Source organism: Canis lupus, chromosome 28 (assembly GCF_011100685.1).
Source record: "Canis lupus familiaris isolate Mischka breed German Shepherd chromosome 28, alternate assembly UU_Cfam_GSD_1.0, whole genome shotgun sequence".
Lineage (NCBI taxonomy): Eukaryota > Metazoa > Chordata > Mammalia > Carnivora > Canidae > Canis > Canis lupus.
Genome location: NC_049249.1, coordinates 23653919 through 23676190, shown reverse-complemented (window position 1 = coordinate 23676190; position 22272 = coordinate 23653919). Strand labels below are relative to the sequence as shown.

General features: G+C 42.7%; 1 protein-coding gene across 2 annotated transcripts; it reads right to left on the bottom strand.

Moving 5' to 3' along the window:
• Nucleotides 1-1975: 1975 nt before the first annotated feature.
• TECTB (tectorin beta) lies at nucleotides 1976-21079 on the bottom strand. 2 transcript variants are annotated; one of them, XM_038577960.1, is made up of 11 exons: nucleotides 20882-21079; nucleotides 20562-20726; nucleotides 19617-19807; nucleotides 18193-18335; nucleotides 18015-18117; nucleotides 12151-12254; nucleotides 11930-12013; nucleotides 7882-8044; nucleotides 6325-6397; nucleotides 4895-4927; nucleotides 1976-3740 (listed from the first exon to the last, which is right to left on the bottom strand). In XM_038577960.1, the coding sequence occupies exons 2-11, from the start codon at nucleotides 20635-20637 to the stop codon at nucleotides 3691-3693; spliced, it is 1020 nt and encodes a 339-aa protein (XP_038433888.1). In that variant the 5' UTR covers nucleotides 20638-20726; nucleotides 20882-21079; the 3' UTR covers nucleotides 1976-3690. The 2 variants fall into 2 exon arrangements, with proteins under 2 accessions (XP_038433888.1, XP_038433889.1); XM_038577961.1 differs by having other exon boundaries at nucleotides 18015-18087; nucleotides 20882-21077.
• Nucleotides 21080-22272: the final 1193 nt, after the last annotated feature.

The window sequence follows — 22272 nt, the reverse complement described above, 5'->3', positions numbered from 1 at the left end:
TTTTTCCTGGTGAATTTCCCAAGACTGAAGAAGTGAAAACCCGTGAGATTGGGAATGTTTTCTTTGTTACTTGACCTGTGAGCTGCTTTTGTAGAGAGATTTTTTAGCTCTGTATAGGAAAATAAGCTACCTTTTAGTGAGTCGAGGGTCTTTAATACCAAATCTTGCAAAAGGTTTGGTGGAATTCTTGCCTTTTGTCAGGAAGAAGGACACTAAGTAGGGCCCAAGGAAAGTGCTTTACAGACAGTCCCATCTCCACGGAGCTATTGTGTTTCCACTGGTAGGACTTTTCTCCTGCCCAGAGGTGGGAGACTGAACTCTAGGACCTTCACAGACTCCATTTTCTCTAACATGATTCCATTTTTATTGTGGTAGACTTTGCTCCTCCCTGTAAGCCATTAGCATCAAGAATTGAAGACATTAGTCAAAAGAAGGCATTTATCTGAAAGGGAAAGGGTAGCTTCCCCTGTTATCTCAGCATGGAGACAATGGGACAACATCTGTCTTCTTCAGAACTTCTTCCCTTGTTTGGATGCAGGGCTTATGGATTCCAAACATTTTGTTCTACCATGGAAGGGAACAGAACGATCTCCGCTATGAGGTCTCTCAGAGAGATAGGCCATTCCCTATGCATGCATGCATGCATCCATCCATTGATCCGTATCACATTTCATTAATTCAAAGAACATTTATTGGGCACTTACTCTGTGCCAAGTACCACACTGGGGGAGATGATAATATGAAACTTTCCTTCATCTTTAGCTCTCAGGTTAGTTGAAGAGAGGTAGCACAACTAGTAGTACTGCAATATATTAAGGACTGATACAGGTATGGAGAAAAGTGTGGAAGTAGTTAAGCAGTCCAATGTTGTTACATTTAAAAGGCATTAGAAAACAAGATACTGATGTAAGGTTGGGTGGGATATAGTGATTGTCTATTATTATCTCATCTTTGTATTAGTATAGAGAGTGTGTGTGTGTTTGTTCCCTTTTGGCTCTAGCCCACATGCTTACACAAGTTATATTTATATAATAAAGACTTTTTCTCTTTTTTTTTATAAAGATTTTATCTATTTATTCATGAGAGACACCACAGAGAGAGGGGGGTGGCCAGAGACACAGGCAGAGGGAGGAGCAGGCTCCATGCAGGGACCCTGACGTGGATCTCCATCCTGTATCTCCTGGACTGAAGGCGGCGCTAAACCGCTGAGCCACCAAGGCTGTCCAACTTCTGCCTTTTTCATTGAACATTATAAATATTTGGCATCCATACGCAAACAAATGTAAAACATATTTCCACACATGTGCATACACATACATTCATATGTCCACATATATGCACATATACATGCATATATACACACACATAAATCTCTCTATAACTAAATCTGTATGTATTGATAGATCAGTTTTATGTGAATGTACATAAACTCAGTACATATGCATGTCTGTGCATATCTTTTCTTTATATTACTCAAATTTTAAGAGAGATAGTCTTTAAGGATCATAAGCAGGAATTGGATAAGATTAATTTGCTAAAATTTATATCCAGTGTTTTTTCTATGTCAACCAAGGATACCTAAGGGAGGAACTCTTTCCTCATTCTCACATATGTTTTATGTCTAGCACTCACGAGAATGTATAACAGAGACAGTTTTGAATGTGCTCTCTTAATTTTTTGATAGGGAAGTCAGAAGACATGAAGGGGCTTTAGCTCACTTGAGGTTGAAACACATTTGGTTGCTACCTGGTGGTAGATGTTAGGGTGTTGGAGACGGGGAGATCATGTGGATGGCTTTGCCTCCTTGCATCAGAAAGCGAATGCTGGAATTTTTGGAACATAAATGTAGTGTAGAATGATGGAAAGTCTGTGGTATGTGTGTAAGTCTAAGAAGTTCTAGTTGTAGAACCCCTCAGGAAGGTGTAGGAATTGGCTATTGATATGCTACATTAACACTGTGAGCTGTAGTCATAGGTTATTATTTTAAGGCATTTTATTTATTCCATAGTACCAGGTGGAAATACAAGATCATTAAACATTATGATAAAATAAAGCAAAACTAATATAATATTGTTTTACTCTGACATGCCAAAGATTTGATTATGGCTCTAAGTATGCTATTTAAGAGTTTTTGATTAGAACCACACAATATGTCTTCTGTCCTTCCTGATTATAAAAATTATATACAGGAAGAAGAGACCCCAGTTGGTTGGAGCTCCATCTTTGAGACCAGTTTAGACTACACTGAGTCATTTAAATCTAGTCTGTTGCTCCACAAAAATGTACTCCGTGTTTCCAGAAATTTGGGAACTAACTGAATTTCTGAGTTCCATAACACAGCTATAAAAGACCCATCGAACTACAGATCTCAAAACTCCTCAAATATATTAAACACAGAGATGCAAACTGATGTGTTTTCAACTTATAAGCCCACTAAGTAAGTCTGTACAAGACTAAGAAAAAAACGTAGAGCTCTGGCTTTTCCTATCACATTCTAACTTCTGGGGTCAACAGTGCATCCTCGAGCTGCCAGTTAACTGTCTAAGAGGATTGGTTCATTCAGTTTTTATTTTATTGACAATGTAAATCATTCATATCAGTGCATTCTGGATCACTGGGGTGGCAGTGTTACCAGGGTGTGGCACCATGGCCATTTTTGCAGTTGCGTTTCTGAGTCTTTTGGTAGGTTCCATTCTAACAATCAAGTTAAGGAGACAAAAACAAATATGTGCTTAACTGTTAGAGACTAAATGAGGTCAGACCATTATGCACAGATGAAAATTTCTTAGATCGAATAGAAAGAAAAATGGTGAGAGCATTGAACATTATAAGGTGTACAGTAGGATTGGGTTGACAAACTTCACGGGACCTGTCACAGATGTCGTGTGTCAGTAGCAGTTTCATTTAATCAATGCCACATTATGATCTTAAATTTATGTTAATGCGGATATTATTCTTTTGTAGCCTTATTACTACATAATCTGTAATTTTCTTTTGATTTTAGAAATCTATATCACCTATAAAATGAGTTAATATGTATATAATGTTTATACATATTTAAGAAACACTATAATAAAGACAAATTAGGTTAGCACTGGGGGCCTCTCAAGAATTGTTTTCCTTTATAATACTCAAGTTTGAGCAAAACTGTTATATTCCACTCTGATTCCCACATCATCATTTGAACGATGGGAACCCCTGCCTGGTAGCTAAGCCCTGGTTCTTAAATAAGCATTGCGCAACATCAATGACAAAGGCCCCCCTTGGCAAAGTTGGCTATTCCGGTGCATTCTGTACTTAGCACTGACTTTGTGGTTATGCCCTACATTCTCCTCAAAATGTTCAGCTGCGCTTGGTTGGGTGTGCTAGTCTTTTAAAATTAGAATAGCTTTCACAGGAGTCCACTGCAGCCCTGACTTGAGCATGGGGAAAGGAGACTCCACCAGCTGCAGGAGAAGAACTGCAGGATCTCAGAGCCACAGGAAGTCACAAGAGGAAGTGGGGCACCAAAGACCATCACTGAATTTCACAAAAATTATTGGAACACGTAATTGGCAAAGCACTGTTCTCTGCATCTCAACAGTAGGCTCTTCTGTTTGTTCTTGTTGGCAGCACGATACATGGGAGTTTGTCACAGACAGAGGAGATGATGTTGAGTGGAGGAGATGTCACCGCCTTTCTGGCGATCTCCTACAACACGACACAAATCCCCAGCATCACGATGAGGTGATAGAGGACATCTGTGAGTCAGACAGGAAAGCAGACAGAGAAAGTTTACATGGAGCAAGGACAGCACAACAAAGAGTTAACAAAACAGTCAACTCGGGCATTAAATAGATTCTCATAAAAATCTCATAAAATTCTCATTTTATATAAAATCAGTTTTGTTTATCTTTTGGGGTTTCGGGAGCTCGGTTTTGTCAGTGCAAGGAACCCAACAGATTAACCTAGGTTGTGGACCTCTGACAGATGGGAATCTGAATATGGGTAACACGGTGATGGCACATTTCACCTTAGGGCTTTTGCTGTAGAACTTCCTTTAGAAATGAGGATCTGGGATTAGAATTTTAAAAAGTTGGTTTACATGATTTCCTGTAACTGGGAGAGCAAAGTCTACATCAGTGAGTTTATTAATCAGTAGAACTGTCTTACCCCATCTCCTCACATAGTTGTTCTCCTCATCATTCAGCTGAGATCTTGGGTCTTAGCTGAAATGTTTCTTCCTCTGAGAGGCTTCCCTGGCTGCTATCTAAATCATTCCTCTACCCCCACTCCAACGTGTCACACTATGGGAAGCTTAGAGGCCTTGCCTATTTCTCTCTGCGGGAGCTCCACTGCCTAGAAGAGTAATTATGGCCAATCTTACTGGATGTTTGCTGCATGCAGGGCATTCTTTGGTGCCCTTCGTTGTAACATTTAGTCCATACAGCAGCCATGTATGTTAGGAGCAATGATTAGCCTAATTTCTTAGAGGAAACTGGGGAGTGGAAGGGTGAGTTCATTGCCCAAGGTCATTTAGTTAATGAGGGTCAGGGGCAGAGTCATAGCAGGGACTCAGAAATATTTGTTGAAAAAACACATCACTGAAAATCACATTCTCTAAATGCAGGAACCCAAGCAAATCTCCCTGGTGCTGCTTTCGTTGAGAGGTGGGACCCAATTCTGCTTCATCCAATTTATCCCCAGCCCCACCCTTCCTGCAGAGCTCAGGGGATGGCTGGAGAGACATCTGTCTGCCTCTGTCCCCCTCTGTCCCAATCAGGTGTGCTTTAAAGAGCAACTTTCAATTCCTAAAGGTTTTGCTGGGGCCAAAGCTAAGCTTCTTTGAAAACACATATCTACCTTTTAAAGGCATTGCCCCATGACACTTCCCAGAGGTGCCTCTTTTCCTTACCTGAGAAGCTATAGAGACTGGAGAATCCCCTGCCTGTAATAAGTAAAGAGAGAGAAAGCTGAAGGTTTAAGAAAAGATCATGGAAGAGCCTCAGATAAATGTTTCTAAAATACAAACCTGACCATATACTCCCTTAATTAAACCAACAGTTTCCCACTGCCTTTAGGGCAAAGTTTATAGCAGGGTTCACAAAATCTTCTTTGAAAGAAGAAGAAAACCATTTTCTCCTTGGCTTTCTAAGGCAGGGGTTGGTAAACTTTCTGGAAGGGACCAGATAGTAAATATTTCAGCTATGGGCCATATGGTCCCTATTGCAACTACTTGACATTGCCATTGTGGCGTGAAAGCATCTGGAGACAATATCTACATGAACACGTGTGGCTGGGTTCCAATAAAACTTTAGAGAAAGCTGAAATTTTCTTTCAAATCATTTTTCTGTGTCATAAAATATCATTCTTTTAGTTTTTTGGGAACCATATGAGAAGGTAAAAACTGTTCTTAGCTTGTAGGCCAGAAAACAGCAGGTGGAAGCCTGGATTGGGCCCCTGGTCATGGTTTAGCAACTCTCCTCTAAGATGTGCAGCTACTAAAGGCCCCAGCCGGGATCCCTGGGTGGTGCAGCGGTTTAGTGCCTGCCTTTGGCCCAGGGCCCAATCCTGGAGACCCGGGATCGAATTCCACGTCGGGCTTCCGGTGCATGGAGCCTGCTTCTCCCTCTATGTCTCTGCCTCTCTCTCTCTCTCTCTCTCTCTGTGTGACTATCATAAATAAATAAAAATTAAAAAAAATAATAAAGGCCCCAGCCTTCCCAGACCCTGCTCACCCTTCATGTCACACCACTCTTCAGGTCAGGCTTAAAGATGACCCCCACAGGTCTTCCCTAGGCCCCAGACTCGGGTGTATCACCTGGCCATGAACTCCCAATGCACCCTGCCTCCTCCACCACCACTGATAGTCATCTCCCTCTCTCCTGGCACTGAGCAGCTCTCTCCTTGCCAAATGATAAGTTCTTGAAGACAAGGGCCATGTGGGTCTCCTTGAATTTTGAAACCCCAGTGTCCAGCCCAGCCCAGGGCGGGCATGCTGAAGTTTGGTTGACTTGCTCGGGCTGTTCCCAGTACATCTCATTGTCTGTCATTATCCTGGACTGCATGCTCCGCCTGGAGGCTCAGCACTTCCTAATTCTTTGGGGGTGCTGGGGTTTAGGCTGCAGATTAGAAGAGTTTCAGGGTAGTCAGCAAACTTCAACTTCTTGGTTTGGCGTGTGCTATGGCGTCCCCGCCCCCCAGGTGGGAAGCCTTGAGTCGCAGGTGAGGGTAGTGTCTACAGGCACAACTGGTTTGGCAATTCAGTGAAAATGCTCAAAGCGGCTGTGCCTGTGGACGCAGCCCAGAGTGAACTCAACCTCTGGGGGAAACAGAGAAGCTTACTACGGAGGGAGAGCTCCACCACCAGGACGCCCCCTGTCTGGTCCCGCAGGAGGCGCTTCCGTTTGTCACAGGTCTGAGGAACCAGCAGCAGCAAAGGACAGGGGAGGGGAGGGGATGATGGGGGGGGGGGGGGGGTGGCAAGAGAAATGCACACAGGGGAGAAAAGAGAAAGACCACAGATTAAAAACAGGAATGCCACACTTGATAGAGTCAAAATTCCTCAGTCAACAGATCTTAGTTACCTTATTTGTCTGCTTGCTTGCTTATTTATTTATTTATTTATTTATTTCCCAGAGTGGTATCTTCATCCCTTCTCTAACTTGGGAAAAGGACAAAGCTTTACCTTGTTACCTGCAGTGACTCTCATTGCAGTGGTTTGAGAGGTGGACACTTGGAAAATATGTTCTGGTTCACTTTATTTTCTTTTTAAAATGTAGTGCCAATAATTACCCTTTCATCAACTGTGAAATATCTCTCTGCTCCCTCCTCTTTATGGTGCTCCTATGTGACCATTTTCTGGCCAAAAAAAAAAAAAAATGGGTAGAACTAGAGATTATAATCTTTGTTCGATTGGTTACTACAGGCTATGTAAGCAGGTGTCCTTTTTCAGAAACACTGTGTTCCTTCTCACTGGGGTCTCCAAATACAGCAGGCAACAGTTTGCAATTTATCACTTTTAGGTCTAAGGAGGTGGTTCTCAAACCTGAGCATGCCTCAGAGTCACCTGGAGCAGCTGTTAAATCACAGATTTCTGGGCCTACACGGCGTTTCCAAATCAGGTGGTCTGGGGAGCCTGAGAATTTGCATCCCTAACAAGTTCACAGGTGATGCTGAAGCTGCCCCGACCACACTGTGGAACCACAGCCCTAAGGACCAGGTTCACACCTGGCTGCTACGGAAAACTGTCTCCCACCTGAACTCGTTATGCCTGTTGGTGGAGTCTGCAGCAGCTTCTCAGATGTGGAGGGGAAGCTGGTCCCTGGCCTGGGCTGCACTGAACATGGCTGTGAACTAGGGGCCCCACAGCCCGGCCCTTCCTCTCACAAAGTCAGTTCAGCATTAAGTGGTGTTGGGAATTTCTGCAGCATCTCTCTGGCTCATTTCAGGTCTCAGAAATGGACCCTTATGTTGCCCAGGCAAGAGCTAAAAATACCCACCTTTTGCCTTCCATCCAGCACCTATTGCTACCACTTAGGTTTTGAATTTTCCTTGCGCTTTTAACTTTTTCAAAGCATTTCCATGTCTGTTCTTGTGCTCATTTTACTTAATATGACTCTCTGAAAAGAGAAGGGCCATCATGACCTATCACCACTGTCTTTAAAGATGAGAAAACGAGGCTCCAGAGATTGTGACATATGCCAGACCATGTAGCTTGTTGGTGGCAGGGTGGACAGAGCCTGACTGTCTGCCCCTACACCTAGTGCCCTTTCTTCCAGAATGCCCTCAGCACGCACATATGCTGGTCTGGTGACAATTCCCAGCTAAAAATACAGCTTCTCAAATGCCCCCCCCCCCCCCACCTCAGGTCATATTCTCATTCTGGAGAGAGTGGCTCACCACTGGGCAGGAGAGCTTCTCGCTGTCACAGATGAATGTCTCACAGTGTAACCAAACCTTAGAGAGTTTGGGGATGTTCTGGAACCGGAAAGCATTGAATTGGAAGGTGGCCCTGTGGTCTTTCCCATTCTCATGTACGAGGACTGTTTCATCTGTGGGGCAGCTGGAGCAGACAGGGTGAGGGGAGAAAAAATTAGCTCATGAACTCTAGCAAAACCTGAGGTAAATTCACAGAAAACAGCAACACTTCCCTGGGCTTCTATACAGCATGTTATCCTTACAAAGCACTTCGACTGGCAGCACCTTGCCTATCCTTATGATATGAGGTCAAGTTGAGGAGCTATGGGATGGGCGTGCTAGTCTTCACTCTATAGACAGGGGACCGTGGGGTGAAGGGGAGTGACTTATGAGAAGACGCACACCTGGTAAGTCACCATACCTCTGTCCCCAAAAAACAGAAATCCCTGAGAGATGAAGTTGTCTGAAAGACCAGGACATGGACCGACTCCCGTATATGTTCAAGATAAAGACACTGGTGCTGAGAACCGCATTTCCCGAAGTACTGCCAAAGCCACCTCAGCCAAGCCATATATAACATATTTCTCTGTGTACACTGTGAGAGTTTGCCACTGGGAGTTTGAATTTATGTTGTTATTTAAATTCTATATTATATAGTCACCTTTGTAAAAATTTGGTCATATTTTTAATACAGGCACAGGGCAAAAAATGACTGGAGGAATGCCCTCTAAATGCTAGTGCTGGCCATTATGGAGTGGTGCCATTATGGATGGTTTTTGCTTTCTTCTTATATCTCATATTTTTTCCCAAATTCTCTATAATGAAAATGTAGTATTTGGGAATTTCCAAAGTCCCAAAGGTAATCATTGATAATAAAAGCAAAAATAATGACACAGATGGGTGTTTGTCAAAGTCAATGGTTCTTGCCTAGGGACCATTTTGCCCCCCAGGAGACATTTGGTATTGTCACCATGACTAGTCAGGAGATGCTACTGACATGGAGTCAGTAGAGGCCAGGGATGCTACACATCATCACACAGCAATGCACAGGACAGCCCCCTGTCCCCAAAAAAGAATGATCCAGCCCCGAATAATGTCAACGGCATTGAGACTAAAAAAAAAAAAAAACAAAACAAAACAAAACAAAAAACTTGGTTTAATCAAAATACTTTTTCATTTACCAAACATGTGCTAATTCTCTAGTTAAGTGCCAGACATTTGGCAGGGTGTTGGGACCTGACATGATCGTTCTGGGCAATGTACAGTAAGGCCCACATGAACTTGGGGATTGTTGTCTGCAGGTGACAAGGAAGACCAGAATCTGTCCCAAAGCTTAAGACCAGTGGACAGCACCACAGTGGACTCCAAAGTTGATGCCCCTCCCAGAGCATCTCTCTGACTCCATTGTCAATCCAACTCAGGGTACATATACCAGAGATCCCTCCAGCTATCTGAGAGCCTTTGAGATGTGCCCTCCTCCACACATTCCATCAGAACCAGACATTAGGGGGCAAATTATAAGTTTAGGCCTGAAGGAATGTCAATTCTGTCAGTTAGTGATTAAAACAAGAAGTGAACAGTCTATCTTATATCTGGACCAGGGGTCAGAAGCCTGGCCACGTTTGTGGTGACTTCTGAGCAATGACAGAGCTGGAGGCATTTTCCAAGTTGTGAAACAAGACCTTGGAGGATCATTTGGTCAATAAACCTGAGATCCTTGTATGAACTCAAGATGTGAGTCCTTAAAATAGCTCCTTGCAGCTGGAGTGTCCAAGGCATGGTGTCAGCCAGTGGAAAACAATGTAAACAGAGCTTTGTTGGGGGTGGGGAGGAGGCAAGGCCTGGGCAGGCTTAGATGTCTTGGCTCCGCTGCCTCTTGTCACCAGCTGTGGCACCTGCCCCTCTGTGACAGACATCTTGGGATGGTGGAAGGCCCAAGGGTGGCCCTTACAACATCACCACAAGAGTCTTCTCCACATCAGATTAAAATTCCTAATAATATAACTCTTCTAACCTCTCCAGATACTCTTGAAAACTGGGTTTTCCTCCAAAAGGGCCCAGTGTGAACCAAAACTTCTGGGAGGTTATGGGAGTGGACTTCCTCATCCCTCCCCTTGGCACTGGTTTTTGTGTATCTCCAACCTCAAGGGGCCATTTTAGCTAGGCAGAAAGTGGAACTAGATGAGGGGATGAGGGCTTCTTTAATTTTGTTCTGCATAGACACAGGTTCTCAGGGTTTCTCCGGGAACCCTCTGATGGGGTAGGTTAACTGTGTGCCTGCATGTGTGACAAGCACCCTAGGTAATTCCTATGCACACTAGAGTCTGCAGACTGCCTGTATAGACCACCACAAAACCACAAGCATTCCTTTTTCTGCCATCTTGTACATTTGCAGGTTGGAAGTACCAGAGCGATTTGCAGGGAGATGCTTCCATGGCATGGCCGAGACTTTGCCCGGTTGCAGCCATTGTTTGAGAGAGGTTCCCAATGCCTGATCATAATTTCAGGTCCCTGTAGGTCAAGAATTTATTTCACAATCTCCCTGAAGTCATTTGATCGCACCATTGTCAACAGACCCTAAATGAATCCTTCAGTGACAGGTGTGACATCCAAATTAAGCTACTATTTCTGCAGGAAGCTTTGCTAGGTTGTTTAGATGTGGTTCTGCTGACCTGTCCTATCTACATCGCTTAGTAAATAATGCTGCCTGAGTTTGAACCCCAGATCATCCATCCCCTGACCATCTCTGGACTTTGGGCAAGTTTCTGAACCTGTGTATCCCTTAGACTTTTCCTCTATAAGATAGTGCTTAGTATGCTACCTACTTTATAGGGGGTTTGATAACATTGAAAATAATATTTGTAAGGCCCCTACCTAGAACATGCTTGGTATGTTGCAAGTGCTATATAAGTGTTTGTTAAGTAAAAATAAATAGTTAAAGGTCCAAGTTGGCTCCACCTTTGTTATCTAATCATTTTTGTCCCTGGCCCCAATGTTTACTTAGCTCTGAAGGGTTCTGGCAGCAACATGGGCACACCGGTCTGTTTGGGGAACGGTCTCTTTCATATTTATAGTTCATTGTGTGGATGATGCCCACATCTCAGTCTAGCTCAAACTGTCCTCTGTTTTCCCAAGTTACAATTCTAAGTGTTTCTGGAAAATTGGTATCTTAAGCTCCACATGTCATCCCTGAATGCAAGGGGAACCCAACACACTTATCCAGAATCTTCTTCCCTACAACAAACAATTCCTCACCTTTACAACCCACTGATTTGTAAAGAAGCCACATATTTCTCAGGCTTCTTGCCCTGTTCTTCTCTCCACCCCATATCTGATTGGTTGCTAAATTTTGATGGTTTCTTCCTCCCATGGATGACCTTTCCATTTACTTGGCTGCATATCAGTTCAGGCCATGCCCTCTAATTTGGTCTTTCCACCTCTCATGTACTGCTTCTAAACCGTCCCATGGATGACTTCCAAAATCATCTTTCTTTTGTACAATCCCAATGCTTTCATCCTCTAGTCAAAAAATTTTAATAACTCCCAACTATCTCCTGGATTAGTAACAAAATCAATGATATTATTTAAATTGGTTGGATATTGATTAGGTACTACATGCTTAACTTTTTACGTGGATTATCTAATTTAGTTCTCATCAGGGTGCTGGTGACAGACTAATTGGATTTGAACCCACTTCTCCATAAATACGCATACACTAAGAATGTGACATTACTTAACCCCTTCTGTGCCTCAGTTTCCTCACCTAGAAAATAGAGATGGTAGTAATGACTGTCTCTTGTAAGGCAAATGGGCTAATAATACATGATAAAGCTCTCAGAACTGCCCCTGGTACCCAGAAAGCACTATATAAATGTCTGCTTGTATCAGTAATCCATCTGGAAGCACAGAGGGTGTCACGGCATGACTCTAAGAGGCTTCATCTCTCCTTCCCAAGCTATCCCAAGCCAAAGTAGCCCCAGATCTGCCTGACCCCACTTCTCAGCACTGTGCTCTGGGGCACGGGACTTACCCCTTGTTGATGAGCTGCCACTGCAAGGGATACATGAAATCAGCTGATGGTGTGGCCCAACAGCTGTTCAAAACCACTTTAAACCTGGAAATGAAATAAAATGCATAACTTTGAGCCAGAGGGTTGTATGCCTAGAAACATCTGGTAATTAAAGCTTCTTGGCTAATCTTTTTCCCTTTTCTTTGGCTTTAAAAATATAAATATGGAGGAAATATACTTACCTAATGCTCAATCCTTTGGCTTCTACTCCTGCAAACAGATCTGAACCGATTTCAGATGTCTCCAGGACAAAGGGGGCTTCCTTCTTAGTGGAGAACTTGGCATTCTTTGGAAGGAAATTGACACTAGGCATTATGACCTCTCAGACTGAGCAGATGGGTGTGACAGGAGCAGATGAACTGGGGTGGGGTGGGGTGGGGCACAGGCACATGAGACCACAGTGAGACCCTCCAGGACTAGAGAAGCTATACCTCCTAGGATGCTGGTGCCATCTGAGAAGGGGTCAGGGAATCACATCTCTGGATTTGCTGGCCACAAGGAGACATATGCCGGTGAGGAACAAGATTTGGCTGACAGAAAAAAGGTGGAATCCAAGAATGCTGAAGCACTGAGCTTCACTTAATCACCCATGGAAATAGGGATAGAACATATACAACCTTGTTTTGCTCTTGCTCACCTCCACTATGTGCCTGAGGATATTCCAGCCTAGGTCAGAGGGCATATGATCTGATTCCAGTACAGTTAGCAACAATGGCAACAGCAGTAACCTACTGATCATCTACTATGTGTCAGGCGCTGCTCTCTGTTTGAGATAGTCTCTATGTCAGGATATCCTGTATATTGAGATACATCTGGGAACAAAGTAAATATCTCTGTCTCTAACCGCCTAACATTCCAGCAAGGGATGCAGACAATAGACATTAGGCAAGTAAATTATATAACATGTTAGAATAGAATGTAGTACACTATATAGAAAAACTGCAACAAATGTAGAGGGGAGTAGGGTAAATTGGAAGTGCAAGGATGGGTAAGCTGCAACTTTAAACACTGTAGCATTTAAGGAGGTTTCCTTGAGGTTGTGATACTTGAGCCAAGACTTGAGGGAAGCAAGGAAGCCTGTGCTTCTAGGCTGAGTACTGATACAAAGAAATGCTTCTACAGCACATGCAGGCATCTCTGGAAGAATGCTCCAGCCAAAGCAAAGCACTGGGTGACAATATAGCTGGCAAGACAGCAAGAGGGTCGATATGCTGGAGCATGAGTAAGCAAAGGGGTGGGGGAAGGTAGGAAGTGAGAGGGGTAGGTAGTGAAGTGAGACAGGCTATGGGGATGGATCCAGAAGACTGTGGTTGCAACTCCAAGTACAGTAGGGAGTCATGACCACAATTTGAGAACAGAAACAGCAGCCTTTGGTCACAGATGTGGTGTGTGTGATCTTCACTTGGCCTCTTCATTAGGCAGTTGTGGGTGAGTTATTAAAAAATAGTATGTCAGTTGACTTACCCAAAGGAGGCTGATACCCATTCATTTAGTTTCATTCAACTTTAGTAACATCCTTTAGCTACTCTGTGAGTTTAGCCTCTGGAGACAAAAGCATCATGACAGAAGGACAAGGTTCCTAGGCTAATCCTAGTTCCCACACTAAATTATGGGCAAGTCAGACTTTTAGGCCTCAGTTTCCCCTTCTGAAAAATGTGAGTGACCTTTGCCTTCATCAGCCTTGGAGAAATGTTTTTATGATGGTGACTTTATGTAATAGATGCATAAGGCTTAAACCAGGATATTAGTTAAAAGATTGAGTTTCATGGACTTAGAGATTTGCAAAACTGCAATGAGTAAACAGTGTCAGCAAGGATATCTAGTTACAATGGACTTTAGCCCCCTAACGGGGTCCAATTCAGGGCATTTGCTGAGAGGCCTCAGAATTATCTTGTAGGGGCTCTCACATTTATTTTCCGTGATTGTAGGTCCAGCTGGGGTTCCAAGTAAATTACTCAGAAGTCAGTTCTTTTATTCCTGTCTGCCAACCCCCTGCACCACTTCAATAGTTGGAATAATTGAACACTAATGTTCTTAATCATAAGTGATTTACTAGCTTACTATGCATTTGAAGCAGCGGATTTACAATGGTTGTTAGTGTTAATTATTTTCCGAGATTTGTCATATTTCAAGAGACTGTTTACAAATGTGAGACCTAACCTGGGGACCACAATGCAGTCCCCAGCTTATCTGCAGGTACATTTCCCAGCCCCATCTCCCAGGGACCAGCCAATGGGGTACCAGAATATTGGAATAATGCCTGTATTTGCAGAAGAGCTAGTATGATTCTGTTACAAAGTAGAGAAGAGAATCTGCACCATTAATTCCATTTCTGAAACAAAATACTTTGTTGGTCAATTTCTCCACTTCTCAGCTTATAGCTAAGGCAATTCTCAGCATGATTTCCTCCTACTTTCTTTATAACATAAGTTAGAGATCTATTTCCAGATAACTTCATCCTATAATACCTAGACCATTTGTTTTGGCATTCCTGGAAACATAGAGACAGCACATAAACTACTCATTTGTGGAACAAGATGGAAGAACACAGGGCTTGAAAAATCAAGCCTTCTAGTCCCTTCGCTTGATGGAAAGATTGAGTCACAATAGTCCATTGACACAGTTAGGATGGGTACATCTGCTTAATAGCAGTTCATGTGGGCAAGATCTGGGGGCTGGTGTTGCTCACAAGCTCAATGTGAAATAGAAATAAAAGAAAATTGCACAAAGCTAATATTATTCTACATGTTCCCAGAATCTTTCAGAAATAAGAAGGTCACCCCTGACCCACTGTGGCCCACAGAGATCTGAAAAGACCTACAATATAATATTTCAATTCTGGGCTCTGCATTTTAGCAGGGTCAGTGGCCAACTGGATCGTTCTCAGAGGGAAGGGTAGGATGATGGAGCACCAATGGTGGGGTGATGTTGGAGAAGATAAGCTTGAGATAGGTGAAGGGCCATCAACAACACTATGACTCAGTATTATTTCAGAAGACAGACCATGACCAAAGGGATATCAGATTTCACATGCTGATCTAAAATGGGAAGGGCTCACTTTCCCTTTTCCTTTGGTAAGGAGCCTACCCTCTAGCGATCTTATAGAAGGGCTTTGGACTTTGGGTGGAAGGTCAAGGTTGATCACCTCTGAAGATTGTTCTGGCTTTGGAAGTCTATGAATTTGGCCTCTATTGTTTGCATTTGTTCCATCCCAAGCCTTTTCCTTGGTCTTGGTTTAACTGAGAATGGCTAACACTATTTCGATTGTATAAAAGTTAACCTAATCCCATACTGATGTTGATGGTACAGAGGTAACAACCATACAAAGGTAACAACCCTATAAAGGTAACTGGTGGTGCTAGGAGCTCTCAGAGTTTTCATTTTAAATGGAGTCAAAGGCTGTGATCATGAGTTTGGCTACTTTCACAGGCACTTACCTTGTGCCAGGTAGTATGCTAAGTGCTTTATAAAAATAATTTTATTGGGATTCCTGGGTAGCTCAGCAGTTGAATGTCTGCCTTCGGCTCAGAGCGTGATCCTGAGTCTGGGGATCGAGTCCTGCATCAGGCTCCCTGGGAAGAACTTCTCCCTCTGCCTATGTCTCTGCCTCTCTCTCTCTCTGTCTCTCATGAATAAATAAATAAAATATTTTTTAAAAAATAATAATAATTTTATTTAATCCTCCTAATAAATGTATGGGGCAAGTGCTATTATTATTTTTATTTAACAAATGAATACATGAAGGCTCAAAGAGGTTAACTGCCTTACTGAATGTCATACAACTAGTAAATGGTAGAACTAGACCTTAAACCAGTGGGCCAATGGCAGACTATTTTCTTAAGCACACTGATATTCTACAAGCTGACTCCCTTCCTTTATTTTGGATTGGGGACCAAAATGACTTTTCGCCAGGAACACCAACTATGGGCTATTGGCAGGAGTGAGTGAGAGGGGGATAGACAGAGAAGAGAGGAAGCATGTTGAGTAGAACTGGTGGCTTTGGAGCCCAGCATTCGGAGCTCTTGGAATCCTAAGCAATTAGCCGTGCATTGATTCTTTTGTGCAATCTAGGGCACAGCTCTGTCTCTGGTAATTTGATGGAAATGTATGCAGGGGGCAGCTGTTGCTTCAGAAACACACAAGAATGCCCTCAGAGCGGAAGGAGGGAGGAGAAGAAAAATACCAGTCTCATGGGTCAGGCATAGGAAACCAAGCCCATGGTAAGAATATTGATCAGTATAAATGTTTCTGTTGCAACAGCAGACCCCCTTTTTGTTGAGGTCATTGGTCCTGTAAAGGTCTTGATGGGCCCCAGGGGACGCCTTAGCCTCTTTCTAGAACAGTTCAAGGAAGTGTCCTGTTAAGTCTGTCTATCCAGCCCAGAGGATGGTGTGGGTGATGATGAAGCTATACTTCTTTTTTTACTTCTTAAAAAATTTCTTTTCCAATTCTAAGATTTGATATTTATGTCTGAAACTTAGCCCAACATGGCTGATGATGGGTGATGATTTTTGATAATCCTGTTACAAGCTGTCATAAATCAGCATAAGATCATATCTATAATTTTATCTGGTTAAAATAACAATCATGCACATCTGGACGAGGACTCAGTAGTAAAGACAGCCCATCACCATGATGTCCCCTGAGACTGTTGTTGATAAGTGAGCCTGTTTTTCTCTCTGGATAGCCTTCATCAGTTACTGCAATGATGTTGCCATCTTTTAATCCCCCTGCTGGTCCACACTGCATTAACCCTCCTGATTATAGGCCCAGGGCCTATACGGGATTCCTTTCCATTACTGGTGTGTGGTCAGCAGCAGATCTAGGTTCTTTGGGACCTTAAAGCTTCTATAATTTATAGAGTTCTTTTTCATGAAGAGAGTAAAAATTTTGAATATGAAATTAGACACAGGGCCTTAAATGAGGCCAGCGCGAGATAGAGGTCATGAAACCTCAGCTCCATCCCCTTCTCCCCTTCATTGGAAGTAAGCATCAGAGAGCAGAGCTGAGAGATCTGTATGCTAGACTGGGCACTGCTTCACACTGCCTGTGGAATCATGGGCACATCATTTCCTCCTTCTGGGCTGCAGATCTTTGTCTGTAAATGGACCAGGTGACTCTAAGATCCCTTTTAGAGGATCTCTCACCTTCTGAATTGGTAACTTCTAGGCAGTGGGTTGGTAGCTTCTAGGCAGCGGGTAAAGCAAGTTCAGAGTTCAAGGTCAGTGGAGTTCCAGGTAATATAGTCGTTTCCTTTGTGAAATGAATGGGCTGGACATGATGGCTTGTAAGGATATCTCCCAGTTCTAATGTTCTATGTAAAAGTTTCTATTTCTGCCTGCATCTTCCTCCAACCAACTGGAGTGTCACTATAAGTATGCCTCTCATCGGAAGCTGCAGGTTTAAAAAACAAAACACCCCTTCCAAACAGAAGGGCAGCTGGGCTAATGGCTGTTGCACATTTAGTTTTATTTTGAGAAATCAAAGTGTGCTTTTAACTTCAATGTCAATAGAAGCAGCATGCCCAAATTAGACCAAGAGGAAGCCCACTCTCTGAATGGCTTTGGATACCAAAGAACTAAGGAGCAGAGGGCAACCCCGACCTCTCTCCTTAGCTCTGTCCCAGGTAGGAAAGTCATAACTCTGTGCCAAATGCTTTAGCAGGAGCTAGACTCTAATATCAATCTCTGGAATGGGTTGCAGTGGAAACTTAATCTGGCTTAAGAGTTAGATGTTGTCTGTCTTATCGCCTATTGACCTTCTACAACTCACAGGATTGCTCTCTCCTCAGTTTTCTTATAAAATGGGCACATAGGCATTACATCTCTGTGGCACCTTTTTTGGCTCCTCTGTCCAGTCTATGAATCTACCTTTCTGTGGCATCTAGTCCTTGAAGAGGGGTACAAGTAGACCAAAGCTGATGTCTTCATTTGAATTCAAGAATGGGGTTCTGCATAGAGATTAGGGAAGAGCAAATCCTGAGGAAGCATCCCATTATCTCCTGAACAGGCCACAGGGCACTAATGAGAACCCAGAGACCACTTACAGTGTAGAAGTTGAGAGACAATTGGCTTTCGAATGTGCCCATGCTCCCGTTCTTCACATGAACAGTGGCCACTCTGGAAAGGGGAGAGAATTTTGCATAAGGACTGAAACATACCTGATTGTCAGGGACTGCAGGTCACACGCAAGGCAGCCAGCCCTCTACGCTCAGAGCCACTTACCTTTGGTCAAAGGCAGCCTGATTTACCAAGTAGGTGGAGTGGTAGGTGCAGGAGAAGGAGTAGTTCACAGGCTGGTTCTTTACTATCACTGTGCTGTCATTGGAAACGATGTGGCTGTAGAAGTGGTAGATAGGAGGCTTGTACTGGAGAAAGAGGGAAGGCAGTTAGGGTGGCCTTGGACCCCATGATGAGAATGAGTTGGCTGGGAAAAGTGATCTAAGATGGTCAGACCTATGGGAAGGTGTCAGTGGTGAGCTGAGAATTTCTGCAGAGTTCTTGACTAACCAAAAAGTTCAACTAAGATTATTTAGAATAATCTAGGTCAAAGATTGTACACTTACAAGAAATCCATATACGCATTCGGCTTCTGGCCAAAAGAAGTGGCTAAAGGATCTCTGTGTCCCAGTATCAACTTGTTAATCCATTTCTCCCATCCAAGTAATCTTACATGAATGCCTTCACCCATCTCCTGTTTCTAGAACATTACATCATTATTTGCTTTTTCCCTTTTCCAATAATGAGCAGTATTTCTGTGACTTTTTTCCTCTGGCTTGTTGAACTCTAAGATTTCAGAATACTGGAATTGGAAGGGATCTCAAACATCTGTGTGAGAGGTGACCTGCCTAAGACCACACAGATGATTTCTAGTTCCCTCTTCCAGGAGACTCAAACACATGATGATTTTGTTAATCATGTCCATGAGTCTCTAAATCACAGTCCTTGTGGGGACTTTAGGAAGAGGAAGTAACCCTGGGGAGCTCTTTGTTTTCATTTTATGAGACCCCGTTTATATCTAGTTTTTTGCAGTCAAGGTAATAGGAATACTAGGGGTGAGCAGCAGAGCAGCCTCCCTTCGTGACTACACCCCTACTGGTTTTGTGGCTCCCAGCTTGTGACTTTACTGGGAGGTCTCCTATGTCTCCTCTGTCATACAAGGACATTCGGCAAGAGGTTGCATGTGGTTCCTTTCAATTCTGATTATCTGTCCCAGGTACTTCACGAGACCCAATTATGAATTGTATTATACTTTGGTTACTCCTTTAAAATGCCTTTCCAACTACTTCAAAGTCTTGGTCAGAAGAAGTCCCACCATCTAACCTGGAAGGATGGCAGCTTGTGAGCCCAAGCTCAGAACTCAAAGCAAGATGGAGATGGGAAATGTATGTTGTTTACTCATGGAAGGTGGCCTAGTTCGCTCAGGCACAAAATTAGGAGAATATAATTCAAATCCAAAGAGTCGCTTAAACAAGGCAGATGAGAAGAAATTAAATAACACTAACATCCCAGGACATAAAAGTGAGGATTGGCTTTTAAAAGGAAATTGGTGAATTCTGAATCCTTTTTAAGGGCGGGCCATAGATGTCTTATTTTTGGGGCCCAGTTGGGTAATCTTAGCAACTCCTCATTGGGTGGCCTGGACTTACCTCAGACTGGGTTCCACAATAGGACTTGTTTTTAGGTGACAAATCTGGTATCACAAACTGATAGTAACCTCCTTCGTGGACACCATTGTAACACAGCCCACCGAGTGCCAGCTGATGAACTTCCCAGCCATAGGGACACTCGGGGATTTTGGTGATGATGGTTTTGGGATAACAAAACACAAGAATGACATCTAGAAAGAGGATACACAGGGTTTGAAATCAGATATGAAAATCATATTAATCTTCATAGAGAACAGTGGGTTCTAGGCACACCTGAACATGAAAAGCAGTTGATTAAAAATACTTTCCTCACTATTCTTCATGACTGTGGTGAATGTTTTCCCTAAACCTCAGTCACTGAAGCTCTGCCTTTACAGTGTCTGTTACATTTTTGTGATATCTTCTCCATACTTAATATGTACTCAAGACTGGTCTACTTTTAGGCTTTCATCTATTTTCAGGGATATATCTGTGAAGCCAGATTGAATGGATTAGAAATATATTTCAATTTAGAAATATATACAAATTTGCATGCCCATGAAAGTGAGCACATCATTTAAAATTTTTAAAAATGTCCATTTCATATGTAACACTGTGAAACCTAATTTATGGCACAGGACAAAAATTCGGTAGGTCAAATAGGAAATAGATTATGTATTTATGAAATTATAATACATTATTATTTATTGATTGAAAATAAATATTTTTATATCTATTTATGTATCTATCCATTCATCTATCTAGGATTTTCTAATTTTAAAAAAGTCTAAGTTTATCCACTACACTGTTATTTCCTACGGAAAAGTCTGGCTGGGCCTGGAGGCTTCACTGGGTCTATGTGGCTACAATACTGCATTTTGATGAAAAGAGAAACAGAGCTCTGAGCTTTGCAAAGAGTCTTAGGAAACTTCCCTTTCCAGGAAGATGGGCTAGCCCAGGGCATACCTGCTTTATTCGGAGTGCAAGATCTCGCAGAGGCTTCCGCGAAGACAGCCAACAGGACAAAGGCCCTCATCACCATCGCTTCTCAGAACCCTCTCTTTGCCAGGTGGCCAAACCAAGCTGGCCAAAGGTTCACAGTCCTGCCAGAGAGCCCGAGCCTCGATCATTCTAGGTCAGAAACATGAGCGAAAAGTTAAAATCAAGATGAAAACAAAGCAGCACACACAGTCTTGGGGGAAAATTTTCCAAGGAGATCAATAATTCTGTCCCTCTTTCTTAATGGTTCCTTGTCTGTGCTGAGAGGCAAAAAGTGGGGCTCCTACCACTGGGAACGTCAATGACACATGCGGTTGCTCACGTTCCCGAATGTTTCATTCTCTCTGGACCGTAGAGGCTGCCTCCCAGATGCTCCCCAAATCTCCGACCTCAGTCCTCGCTCGACTTTATATCAGCTGAGGGTGTAAAAGAAACCGGCTCCAGATAAATCACAATGAACATGCATTATCCACTGTGGGGGGAAATAAAGGGAAACCTTGCACAATAATCCAATGGGAAGCTCAAGTTCAGCCACTTGAATCTAATTTCTTTTACTTCACAGAGTTGGAAAAAACCTTTTTTTTTTTTAACTGCTTCAACCAGGATTGGAATAAAAAGTTGAATCTTCCCCCCAAACAAAAAATAACTCTGATTGGAGGCAAACTAATTTCTGCATGGCTCCAGGGGACAGTTTTCTTTCTTTATGTCTTACTTTCTTTGCTTTATTTCTTGTGTTCTTATCTTTATATGGAGGCTATCTAAACTTTAAAGAAGACCGATGTTCAACAGTGTTACACTTGCTACTCAAACAAAAAAGGTTGTTTGTGTCAATATAAACATGGTAAGGGGGTCCCCTCTAATATTTTTTAATAAACTCCGAACTAGAATGTCATCCTGGCATTTCTCTAGAACTTCATCCTGAAATATAACCTCTTATTTTAGATCTCCAGGCTTTTGAAGTTTTATTTGTCTCCCAGAGCAGTGATATTGGAAGAGGGAATTTAAAAAGGTAATCTTATGATTCAATTCTTAGTCAACAAACCAGATCCCACTGAAAACAACAAATAAAATCCTGCTTGTGTGAAGCTTCTGAATATATTGCATGAGATTCTTCAGCACCCAGAAATTTAAGATTGAAAAATCAGGATTTGTTTTAGTTTTTGTTTTTAGAGGAAACAGACTCTTTCATCAATCAATGGAAGCCACTACATAAAGCCCTTTAAGAGACAGTTATAAAAAGCACAAAAAAAAAAAAAAATGCCCTGCTTGGCAGGGCTTTATAATGTAGCTGAGAAGTTAAGTCACCAATACACAATGACTCAGAGTTGGAATACTGGGTTAAATCATTGTTTTGCTACTTACCACATTTCCTTAGTTTGAAGATACCCATCCCTCCCTCCAAGAGCACATAATTTAATGTTTGGAAACACTGGGATGTGTTCTATAAGCAATGTGCATACACAACACAATAGTTTCTTTATTTCCAAAAACCTACTGTTAAGTTGGTGGTATGTCTTACAATGATGGTGTCAAGAAAACGAGGAAGTAGCCATGTGGCAAGTCATTAAAAATTTCTGTAACTCACTTTCCTTCCCTCTAAATGAATGCCATAGCCCTGGGTTTAGCTTACAGAGTGCGAGAGCAACGAAATGAAGGCTCTTATAAGCTATGAAGTAGA

Excerpts from the sequence above, each read along its gene's own strand:
- TECTB (XM_038577960.1), bottom strand. The coding sequence starts at position 20,637 with ATGGTGATGAGGGCCTTTGTCCTGTTGGCTGTCTTCGCGGAAGCCTCT. Across the intron at positions 18,336-19,616 it reads ATTGTGGAACCCAGTCTGAG|TACAAGCCTCCTATCTACCA; the intron begins GTAAGTCCAGGC and ends CTCTTTCTCCAG. Across the intron at positions 18,118-18,192 it reads CAGGCTGCCTTTGACCAAAG|TCCTTATGCAAAATTCTCTC; the intron begins GTAAGTGGCTCT and ends GGTATGTTTCAG.